Source organism: Gymnoscopelus braueri (assembly GCF_963280865.1).
Source record: "Gymnoscopelus braueri genome assembly, chromosome: 2".
Taxonomy (NCBI): Eukaryota; Metazoa; Chordata; class Actinopteri; order Myctophiformes; family Myctophidae; genus Gymnoscopelus; species Gymnoscopelus braueri.
In genome coordinates, this window is record NC_137604.1 from 57,899,244 (window position 1) to 57,911,754 (window position 12,511).

The following is a 12,511-nucleotide window of genomic DNA, read 5'->3' on the forward strand; positions in this document are numbered from 1 at the left end:
TTTTCAAAATAGTAAAAAATGGCAAAGAAGTTTAGGGATAATGGGTAAGGCGGCACCCAGAATAGGGCCCATGAGCCTATTAGGGACATACCTCCCATCGATGACGAGGCCCAGGCAGTGGCGCTGTCCGAGGTGCTGAACTCTGCCGTCACTGTGCTCGTTGGCCCTATGTGAACTCTCACATGATCGGGGGTATTGAGGCGAGACTTCACAACGTGTATTTGCGACGCGTGTGTGAGCTTGCAGATCTGCTGATCTTCGACATGTGACATCGTCCGAAGAGCCAAAAAATGAAGTATGCAGAACATCGCAGAGGAAAAAAAGCAAACGGCAAACAAATCATACAATAAATAAATAAATAACAAATAATAGAATAAAAAATTCATATAAATAACTGAGTTATGATTACTGATAATGACTGATTACCCAATGGCGGGGTCACATGGAATTGCACCGAGACAAATTAAGCGAATGGAGAGTGAAACAAGACACTGACCCACCAGGCTAACACTGAGACCAACACCAGCATTCAGTCTGTCATACATCTAATTAGATTTTGACAGCGTGGCACGAAGGTCAAGCTGTCAAAAATAGCTACATTTTCCACAAGGCTTTACACTCAAATCTCCCTTTATCCTAATGTTTGTGTTTCTTTTGATTTGTGGATTTATTTTTGACTGTGTGTGTGTGTGTGCGCGTGTGCGTGCGTCTCCGCTGCAATCTGAGGACTCTTCAGACTCCACCTTAGCCCGTAGCACTTGACCTAGCCTTGACAACCTTGCAGGCTTATGCAATGTAATCAGCATGTTATTTAGACAGATGCCAGGTTAATTTGTTGACCTGGCATCCTATAGTGTGTATAGTTTCAATGTATATATTATTAATGTTTTGATACTATTATACTGTTTAGACTGATGATAGGTTCTTGGTTTACCTATGATCCTAGATTACTGTCTCTATGCATGTGATGTATTACCTTGTGTTGACCTTGCTTACTGTAAATCGCTCCGGATTAAGAGTCTGCTAAATGCCTAAATTGTGTGTGTGTGTGTGTGTGTGTGTGTGTGTGTGTGTGTGTGTGTGTGTGTGTGTGTGTGTGTGTGTGTGTGTGTGTGTGTGTGTGTGTGTGTGTGTGTGCACACGTGCATGCGTGTGTGTGTATAGGTACAAGGGCCTGCTCTGCCTAAAGGACATACCTCCAGCAGATGGGGAGAACTGTGTCATCATGCTCCATAAAATCTGTCCGGTCAAGCATGGTGTTTACCAAGTAGGAGTCACCAAAGTAAGCATGATGCGCCCAAACACACTTACACACAGCGGTGGAAAGTAACTAAGTACATGTACTCAAGTGCTGTACTTCAGTACAATTTTGAGGTATTTGTACTTGAGTATTTCCAATTTCCACTTTACTTTTACTTCTACTCCTCTACATCTCAGAGGCAAATATTGTACTTTTACTCCACTACAATTATTTGAAACTAGTTACTTTTTTGATTTTGATTATTGTTACAAAACATATATTAACCACTTCAGCCCTATTTAAACTTTGGCTAGTTTCTATTTTCTGCTATAGATTTTTGTATACATTTTACAGTTTACACACATGATAAGTTGTGAATGAGTACTTTTACTTTTGGTACTTTAAGTACATCTTGATGCCAATACTTTTGTACTTTTGTTAGATCTTCCTGAAGGAGGAGCTGTACCAGCTCCTGGAGGCTAAGCGTGACCGCCTGTTGAACATGGCAGCCATGGTGCTGCAGAGATACACACGCATGCACTTCGTCCGCGTCAACTTCCTGAAGTTCAGACTGCGCATGGTGTGGCTGCAAGCCCGCTGCAAGGCCTTCATTGTCAGGTAACGTTCATTAGCAGTCATGGGAACACTCTACGTCACACATAGATTTGACCGTTTAATCCAACGAATGGAATGCGCTTATGGATCCGCTCTTAACCACACCATTCAATCCGGGTACGCATACTGTGTCATTTTAGATTTTTAGCTATAACCATTATTTTATACTTTAGCTATTCAAAAATAGCAGATCTACAAGCTCATAGCGCTGCACAGAGTGCCGCGCTATGAGCTTGTGGATCTGCTACTTTTTTGAAAATCTTTGAATATATATATTTTTAAAGCGAACATTTTAAACTTAATATTTGCTTGTGGGGGTTCCTGGAACAACATATTTTGAGATGGGGGTCGGCGGCCAAATACATATACTTTTGGGGGGTCCTTGACATGAAAAAGTTTGAGCACCACTGATTTTATAGCAACATGTATTGTTTCAGAAACCTGTTAGGATTTAGAAGGCATTTGTAGATTGGATTGAATGGGTTAAACCCCAGCATCCGTTTTGTGGGGAAAGCTTTCGCTGAAAATAGCAGACAGACAAGCTCACAACGCTTAACCAACAATGAGTTGGTTAAGATGTTCCCTAATTTGAGCTAAGCACCATGCCAAATCGAGTCGCCGTGCCGAGCGTTTTGTGAAGTCACCTTCAGTCGACCCAGCGCCGTCCGAGTTTTGTACCGATAGGGACAGAATCCCCCCTAGTCTCGGTACCTCCGAGACGTAATTCATTTTTTTGACAGGGGGGCCTGCCCTGCCGCGCCGCGGGGGAGCGCGGTAGATGAACTCGAAGAAAACAAGCTCTTCTTTTTCAATCTGACTGGTTCTTATATCGTATAAACATATTTATAGTGTAGGAGTCCAATCCATGGGGGGGGATTCAGCTGTTGGATTGACAGTTGCTGTCAAAGAGAATTCATATAGACTATGTTCTACAAGGTTGAATATAAGTGGAATAAATACACATTTTGACAGTCTATAAATCTCGCTACCGTAAAACATTCATCAGACTGACAGCTGTAGCACATACTGTATGACTCCCGTGTCCTGCATGAACTGACTCATGCTTCATATTTTCAATTTCATACTCCTATGTACTGTTAAGTGATAGGAAAACAGGATAGGATAGGTAAACACCACATGCTGTATTCTAATGACTTAACCTCTTAAGCCCTCATACTTTTGTAAATGTTTGCCTTTAACTCTTTTACTGCCAGAAACAAAACATTGTTTGCTAAGCCACTGCCAGCAATTTTTCACAGAATATTTATCTCCAGTGTGATCGATCCCCCGATCGTTGCTAAACACGGTGGGTTTCTCTGTGCTTCCACGAACCCCCGTTCGCTAGTTATTGGCCATGGAATATAGCATGTCTCGTCAAAACGGGAGACGGGAAAAAGGTATTTTTCCAAATCAAATAACAAGGACGTGAATGGTGGAGCAGATTTTGCGATTACGTGTTCTCCTGGTCACTCATGTGTTAGCGAACAGCGCCATCTAGCGTAAAAAACATTCTCGTCATTGGCAGTGTGAGCTTTTGGAAAACGAGAAATCTCATTACTGGCAGTCAAAGAGTTAATGACATGCCCTCCATCCTATTTGCACAGGAAGAGGTTTGCTCTGAGGAAGAGATACATCATCCGGTTCCGTTCCACAGTGAGGCTCATCGTCAACCGCCAGCGGTACATGAGGGTATGTATGTATGTCAGAGAGGTACTGTAGACACGTACTGTACAGGATCTTGTGTTTTTGTTTTAGACAAAATGATGAATGATAAAGGAGCTCATGAGTTAATGGTAAAACTCTTGTCTTTTTGTCAGACAGTGGTGAACCCTGCGAGGAAGGCAGAGGAGGTGAGTGATGGAAGGTGGGAGGGTAAAAGTCTTAACACATACGTATTAATAACCTAACATAGCATAACTTAACATACTGTAGCGGTAACCGGAAGGCTTGCCCCAAAACACACTCGCCCCCGTTTCACTGAGGATAAGGTTAGAAATAAGTTTAGGATTAAACATAGTTTTACTGAGGCTACGTTTAGGAATACCAGGTGAATGGCGACGGATTTATCTCCATATTTAAACTTGATCATACTACAGCGTCACACAAAAGCATCAAAAGTAGCAGATCTACAAGCTAGAAACACGCCACCGTGTTTCTAGCTTGTAGATCTGCTACTTTTGATACTTTTGAATTTGAATCCTGAAAAGTAACAGTTTTGGACATAATGAGGTTTCCACCCGACAGAGACGATAACATAACATATAACAGCATGACATCAAATAACAAAACATAACAGCATAATAAGCGATAAGGGATCATGAACGGTGAGCCGGTCATTGTTGAGAGATACATAAAACCCGACAGGGTGATTAGACCCCGACCTGAAGCGGAGGGAGGCGTCTTTATCACCCTGAAGGGGTCCATCGTTAAAGATAAAACGTTAAAGATTAGTGTGCTTAATGACCACACCCAGGAGAGATGTGAATTACCTCATGATGTGTGTGTGTGTGTGTGTGTGTGTGTGTGTGTGGTGTGTGTGTGTGCGTGTGTGCGCGTGTGTGCGTGTGTGCGTGTGCGCGTGTGCGTGTGCGTGTGCGTGTGTGTGTGTGTGTTCATAGGATCGTGTTAACAGGGAAGTGATGAACGTGACCAATCTTCCCATTCCAGCTGAGCTGGCTGGCTTGCTGAACGCTGCTGCAGGTGAAGATCACACACACACACACACACACACACACACACACACTCAGGGAGATTCACATCTCCTGGATGTGGTTGTGTGCACTGATCTGTAACGTTTTATCTCCACGGTGATGACCTCCCATGGTGCGTGCAGTGGTGGAAAGTAACTAAATAAATGTACTCAAGTACTGTACTTAAGTTAAGATAAAAAGATATTTTTTTACTTTACTGGAGTATTTCCAATGTTCTAGATACTTTTATTTCTACTCCACTACATCTCAGAGGCAAATATTGTACTTTTTACTCCACTACAATTATTTGAAAACTTTAGTTACTAGTTACTAGTTTGATTATTATTACAAAACATACATTACTCACTTCAGCCCTATATATATTTTGGCCATTTGAAAATAGCCGATCTACAAGCTTCGTGATGTGACGCATTGTGAGCTTGTAGATCTGCTAATTTCAGATTTTTATACATTTGAAAACTTGTGAAATGGGACATTCTGCATAACTAGTTTCAACTTTTGGTACTTTTGGATACCTATACTTTTGCACTTTTACTCAAGTGAATTTTGAATGCCGAACTTTTACTTGTAACAGAGTATTTCTACATTATGGTATTGATACTTTTACTTAAGTAAAATGTTTTTTGTACTTCTTCCATCACTGTGTGTAGGTGGAGAGGAGCTCCACTCTGATTGCTTGGCTCTGGTCCAGGCACCCAAGGTCCAGGTCGAACCTCAGCTGACCCTGCCTCTGGACATCAACAACTACCTCATCACTCACTACATACGGGCCATATTCAGGGTAGGAACGCATGCACGCACGCACGCACACACGCACGCACGCACGCACGCACGCACGCACGCACGCACGCACGCACGCACGCACGCACGCACGCACGCACGCACGCACGCACGCACGCACGCACGCACGCACTCATACAACATACAACATATAACCAGAAGTGTATATGTTACAGGGAAATTGGCATTCGTTGGGAAATTGGAAAGGTATGCTCGTTTTTAGGCGCGGGGCTTCGGCGCGAGGCGAGGCTTTGATGCCAGGCGGAGGAGCGCTGAAAATAAAATGGATAATATGAGAGAAATATTCTATGACAGCTTGGATAATGAAGCGGTTAGCCAAACTGAGCAGAGTAACGCTGTATTTTTAACTCGCGAGGCGGTGATAATAGTTATTGTCCATGACGGAGGCGCGCCGACTCAGCAGACCTTGAGGCCCGAGCGTGTGTTTGCTTTGCTTATGTATTGCTTAAATGTGTTTGCTTAAAGCAGCTCTATGTAACTTTCCTCTTCTACCCCGGATTTGAACCCGGTTTTCTGTGCAAGTGCTGAATTTATTTGACCATTGAGCTAATAGAGCCTGCCTACTTGCTCAAGAGATACATTTGAATCTTGACCATCAGATCCTGTGTCTAGGTGAGACATTTGACCTTTGACACAATCTTTTCTCAGTTGAAAATGCTCAAAAGGGTCGTTTGAGCATAAATGTTCATGAATAAAACATGATTATCTAACCAATCTATATGGCAGAGTATGTTAATATAACAACAGTATATTTGCAGGCGTTGGAGGTGGTCTCCCTAGTCTTCCATCGAGACATTTAGACCCTGGTGTCTGGTAGGACACCTACTGGATGTCAATGTTAATAAAGTTATTTGAAGCGTACCGAATTGGACGCTGTATGAGCCACCATCCTCATTGTAGTTTAGGACGTCACTGAAATTACGGTACCTCTCTCCGCCAGGAGAGGAAGACAGCGGACATAAAACTGATGGATTGTAGTTTAAGTGCCACTTGGGTATATATAGATTTTGAGCTAAGTGTGTGTGTGTGTGTGTGTGTGTGTGTGTGTGTGTGTGTGTGTGTGTGTGTGTGTGTGTGTGTGTGTGTGTGTGTGTGTGTGTGTGTGCGTGTGCGTGTGCGTGTGTAGGAGCCACTGTTTGGGATGCTGACAAAACCAATAGAGATGTCTCTACTCAGAACGGACGAGGAAATGAAAGAAGCATCGTTGGACATCTTCATTCTGGTATATTTTATACACACAAATGCAAACACATGCTTATATGTACCCAGGGGTGGAAAGTAACTAAGTACATTAATACTCAAGTACTGTACTTAAGTACAATTTTGAGGTTTTGAGCTTGCAGATCTGCTACCTTTGATCCTTTTGTGTGACGCTGTAGTTTGATAAAGTAGGGCGCTAATTTAGGAACAAACTAAAGAATATGGAGAAAATAGGTTTCTGCCCGACAGCAACAAAATGGAAGTGAATGGGACACGTATGTGTGACCATGAGGCCCTAATGCAGGTGAGAAAGGTGAACAAAGACAGGAGCTTCTCAAGTATAAACTTGAGACACAATGGAACAACAAGACAAGACAATGATCCAACAAGGACTGACTTGGTAACAAGAAGACAATACACACATTGGTGTGATTACAAATGAGGAACAGCTGAGGTAAGACAGGAACATAGAACTAAAGGAAACTAGACCAGGGAACATAATACACAATAGAAATACAAGAAGACAAGACAGTAAATGAGGCAGAAAGTCTCAACTGTTACAGTTACTCAACTCGTGTCCTGTTCGTAAGTTGCGTTAATCAATTAAGCATCCATAGATGTGCTGTTTAGTCTAGTAATGTTAGTTTAAATTGCAACAGTCAAACAGTATTAAAGCATCATTATTTAGCCCAGTTACTGTGCATGTTAACATATAAGTAGCAATGATCTGCTGTTGACACTCGCAAAACTCTAAATGAAATGACAATAACTAGATTAATTGAGTGTTTATTATGTTAAGTTAATTAATTTAAATTGTGAAAATAATGAGCATTTACTTACCTATACATTTTTCTAATTGAGTTGAGCAAGTCTAACAACCTATAATTATATCAACAGCCACTATTGTATCAGCAGCTACTATCATTGCCTGAAAAGATTTGTAAATGTAAAAAATATTTTTCTTTCTCTCCAGCCAGGATGGAGGGCCTACAGGTCTCACTTTGACTTCTCCCAAAACATTGAAAGGTCATGCAAAAAGCAACAGTTGGATTTATGGAAAATAGCAGAAACTGCATCTCCCCCAAAATCCCCAGAAAAAGACATGACCTCAGTGTTAGCCTAACAACAGACATGATCTCATAGAGTTCAGGAGACAGTGGCTAAAGATTAAATAAATAAAGCTGCATGGTCTAGTAGTTAGTTGTAAATCAAACCCACAACCCTCACCTCGAGGCTGAGTGTCCTGACCCAGCTGTACATTTATTTATTTATTTTGAAATTTCACTTATAGGAGGATAAGCCCCTTGAGATGCAGCATCTCGTTTTCGAGGCGGTCCTCATCTGTCTGTCTTGTCTTGTCTGTGTGCGTGTGCGTGTGCGTGTGCGTGTGCGTGTGCGTGTGCGTGTGCGTGTGCGTGTGCGTGTGCGTGTGCATGTGTGTGTGCGTGCGGGTTGTAGATCCTGCGGTTCATGGGTGATCCTGACCTCAACGGTGCTCAGGAGAATCTGTTTGGTAACTACATCATCCAGCGAGGACTCGCCATGCCCAGCCTCCGGGACGAGATCTTGGCTCAAGTAGCCAATCAGGTGAGGAGACCCAGTCCTCCCTCAAGCCAATCAGACAACAAGAAATTCCATAAAGACTTGAGGGATGCCGCATCCCTCACTTCAACTGCGTGACACATAATTGTCATAACCCTAACCTCAAGTCATCTTCACTTCTGTCTTTCTGTCTCCTCTCCTCTCCTCTCCTCTCCTCTCCTCTCCTCTCCTCTCCTCTCCTCTCCTCTCCTCTCCTCTCCTCTCCTCTCCTCTCCTCTCCTCTCCTCTCCTCTCCTTATCCTCTCCTCTCCCTATCAGGTGTGGCGGAACCCTAACATTCTCAACTCAGAGCGGGGCTGGCTCCTTCTCACTGCCTGCCTCTCTGCCTTTCTGCCCTCTCCACGGCTGGCCAAATACCTGCTCAAGTAAGACTCATTTATACACTAGCCTCGGCCCTCGTGTAGAGCAATGGTGCTCAGACATTTTAGTTTCCAAGGACCCCCATAACTCTGAGAGTGTACAGCTGTTGTAAGCTCACAACAACGCGTCACAGCGTGACACGTTGTGAGCTTGCTGATCTGCTATTTTTGGCCTAATATCCCCCCCCCCCCCCAGAATATGGATGCTGGGGGTTCAAGTGGTATGTAAATCTCCAAAATTGCTTCCACACAGTTTTAGCCCCTACATTGAATTTAGATTTCCCCCAGAAATATCGGATCATCTGGTTATACGCAAGACTAGCATGGCATGGCCAGACTAATATTACTGCTTATTACACGGCTTTGTTGAATGCTTGATTCTGATTGGTCAATCATCGGTCATTATTTCTGGATAATGACAGATGAGCTCTATAACGGACCGCTGTCTAATCAGAGACTCAGAACACCTGCTCCAATCAACCTGCGCTGCTTGGTTTTATGCTTTATCCAACATGACAGCCATGTAAACAAACCAACAATGTCATTTACAACTAAACGTTTCTCTCAAGAATGTTTTCGAAAAACATTTGAAGTGAGAAATAGACGATGCAATAACCGAAAAGTGATTCTATTTGATCCACTGCACTTCCTTGTTTATCGTGGCGCAACAACGAGGGAATACCAAAACACTCGCCCCAAATCCGGCGGTATTATAGCCAAATCGGCGGTATATAGAATGGGGGCGAGTGTGTTTTGGGGCGAGTCCTCCCGTTACCTTATGGAATGCTGTCATTTGTTTTCCGAGGCGAACTTGTCCGCCCAGCCCAATACTTATGGAATACTTTCATTGCCTCAAGCAAGGAAATACTTCGTTTTGTTGTTACTTTTGGGTCAATGTATTTATTTATTTATTAAGTAGCCGTGTAATAAGCGGGATAATGTATGAGGAGGTGGTCATTATTGAAATTTAAAGCCCTTCAGGGTGATTATACGCACCTCCGCTCCGCGTCGGTGTATAATCACCCTGTCGGGCTTTAAATTTCAATAATGACCACCTCCTCATACATTATCCCTTGCGTAAATGTTAGTCTGGAATCTCTGTGTGGAACCTGCATTTCCAATGGGCGAATAAAAAAAATGCCTCTGGTGATAAACCAGACCCATATTTTGCATACAGGCCCTGAGGCAACAACAGCAACAAATACGTTTCACAACATTCAGCTGTCTGACTCCATATTGTGTTCTTCTGTGTTCTGTGTGCCTTGTCATATGGCCGAGCAAAAACCTCTTATCTCCATATTCTAACGTTTTGTGTTTTTTCGTAAATTAACGCCCTACTTGATCATACCACAGCGTCACACAAGAGCATAAAAAGTAGCAGATCTACAAGCAGATCCCTGCGCTTACTTTTGCTGTTTTTGAAATCGAAGTAACAGTTTTAGACATATGAGGTTTCCACCCGGCAGAGACATGATATGGTTTCTGTGTACATTTGCATTTGCACGTGTGCATTTGCATGCAGATGCTACTTATTGTCAGTGGTGTGAAAAGTACTCAAATGTTTTACTTAAGTAAAAGTATCAATACTGCAATGTAGAAGTACTCCGTTACAAGTAAAAGTCTGGATTTAAAAATGTACTTGAGTAAAAGTGCAAATGTATTGTATCAAAATAAGTAAAAGTACTAAAATGTTTGAAAATAGCAGATCTACTTGTAGATCGACTATTTTCAAATAGCCTAGGTATAAAATAAGGCTAAAGTGGTTAATGTATGTTTTATAATGTGATAATTTATATCTGCAAAGTAACTAGTAACTAAAGTTTTCAAATAATTGTAGTGGAGTAAAAGTACAATATTTGCCTCTGAGATGTAGTGGAGTAGGAGTATAGGCCTTTGCACATAGGGTGCGATTAGTCAATCAGTTTTTACCGCATGCGAAAAGACGCACGAATCGAACTGGGTTCGATTGAAAAAAAAACGCATCGCATCGCATCGCATCGCATCGCATCGCATCGCATCGCCGCACTGTAAATTCGGAGCCTGTGTGCATGAGGTCATTGAGAACCATGTGTTCATTTAAAAAATGATATTGTCCGTTTTTTCCGTGCGGAAAATCGCACCCTGTCTGCAAAGGCCTTAAACGTATAGACAATTGGAAATACTCCAGTAAAGTAAAAGTACCTCACAATTGTACTTAAGTACAGTACTTGAGTAAATGTACTTAGTTACTTTACACCACTGCTTATTGTACACGTATGCAAAATGCTCACACATCCACTGCATGTGTTGGTTCATCTGTCTGGTTGGTTGTTTTGTTGTTATATATTGTTAGGTTTGTGTCAGACTACGCTCCGGACGGCTACGAGTGTGTGTGTCAACACCGCCTCCTGCAGGGGCTGCAGCGCATCAGCGCCGGACCCGAGTACGTGCGCATCTACCCGCCCTGCCTGCTGGAGTGGACCGCCAACCGCAAGAGAGCCCACACCGTCCTGCACATACACTGCTTCGATAGTGAGAACCACACACACACACACACACACACACACACACACACACATACACACACACTCACTCACGCATGCACGGACGCACACACACACATACACTGTGAAGCATGCAGCATTCCTTTAACCAGACGTTCACTTATTATTGAATCCCTTGATCGTCCGGATTACAATTTACAATTTAGGCATTTAGCAGTCACTCTTAATCTAGCCTCGATCTCCAGGCTTTTATTGCTTAGTTTTGCTAAAAAATAAAAGCCTGGCCCAAGCATAGCCTGTACTGGGTATGAGGAAGTGTTTCATTTCCCAACCAACCAGAGTGCAGTGGGCGTCGCTCGTAATGTTGTGTTAACGGGGCGGGGGTTGACGGACAGATCGGTGAACCAATGGGATCAGGCGCCGTCTCTCGCCGGCTCTATACACACGCCCCTTTATACACGAAATCAGGAGGGTTGCAGCAGGCTACTCTTAATCCAGAGTGATTTACAGTAAGCAAGGTAAACACAAGGCAATTACATCAAATGCATAGAGATAGTGTAGTGCCTCAGTAATCTAGGATCATAGGTAAACCAAGAACCTACCTTCTGTCTAAACATTATAATATCAAAGAAATTATAATATGTAGATTGAAAGAATTTGAAATTATTCAACTAATCGATCAAGGGAGTCTGATTCGACTGCCAATCTCTCAGTCGAATTATGCAGAATTATTTTTTTTCATGATTCGACTGAGAGATTGCTCTAATTTGTTATATTAATTAACTAATAGTTTGCCAAAAATAGGATATATATCATGATTTATTGGGAGAAACCAAGCAAGTATAATTATGTTAAATCAGACATTAAGCACCCCCCACAGCCCAAATGGAATGCATAACATTTTTTGTTTTTTTGTTTGAATGATTCAACTGAGAGATTGGCAGTCGAATCAGACTGATTTGGGGAGTTTGTTCCACAGTTTGGGAGCCAGGAGGGAGAAGAGTCTGGGATCCACTGATTGTAGAAACACACGCACACACACTGTGAATCATGCATTCTTTTAACCAGACATTCACTTATTATTGAATCCCTTGATCATCCAGATGAAAAAGGGACAGTAGAATTATAAGAATTTCATGTGGTGCACCCGTAGCTGACTGGATAGTTCTTTAACAACATAATCGCAGAAGTGTCCCCCTAGTTACATTTCCGCTGGAGTACTGTGTTGCTTCATGTCCTTCCAGCGTTTCTCAGCCTCAAAGTCTTGTCTCTCTACTAACCAATCTAAATACAGGAAAGGGACGGGGGGGGAGGAGACTGCTACTGATGGTGATCTGCTCTTGTTGGACTGCTGAGTGACCGACCGTACGCAACTTTTTTTCCTGTAGGATGGCAGGGAAAGCGCGCTTGTTTTGGTTCACTCAACGTCCTGCGTATGTGCAAGGTTTTACATTACAACAAATGCATGAATTTCTAAACCCCTTGAAAACAAGGCCTTGA

At 42.6% G+C, this 12,511-nt stretch overlaps 1 protein-coding gene across 1 annotated transcript in view; it reads left to right on the forward strand.

Annotated features, from left to right (window-relative positions):
* myo15ab (myosin XVAb) overlaps window positions 1-12,511 on the forward strand; it is a gene marked incomplete at its 5' end in the record, with an annotated part of 119,504 nt that overhangs the window by 53,325 nt on the left and 53,668 nt on the right. The window contains 10 exons of the mRNA XM_080443960.1: window positions 1,165-1,282; window positions 1,683-1,858; window positions 3,460-3,544; window positions 3,673-3,705; window positions 4,474-4,555; window positions 5,217-5,347; window positions 6,494-6,589; window positions 8,026-8,154; window positions 8,428-8,534; window positions 10,861-11,039. Of these exons, the coding sequence (XP_080300086.1) occupies window positions 1,165-1,282; window positions 1,683-1,858; window positions 3,460-3,544; window positions 3,673-3,705; window positions 4,474-4,555; window positions 5,217-5,347; window positions 6,494-6,589; window positions 8,026-8,154; window positions 8,428-8,534; window positions 10,861-11,039 (1,136 nt within the window). The remainder of the gene's footprint in view (window positions 1-1,164; window positions 1,283-1,682; window positions 1,859-3,459; window positions 3,545-3,672; window positions 3,706-4,473; window positions 4,556-5,216; window positions 5,348-6,493; window positions 6,590-8,025; window positions 8,155-8,427; window positions 8,535-10,860; window positions 11,040-12,511) is intronic.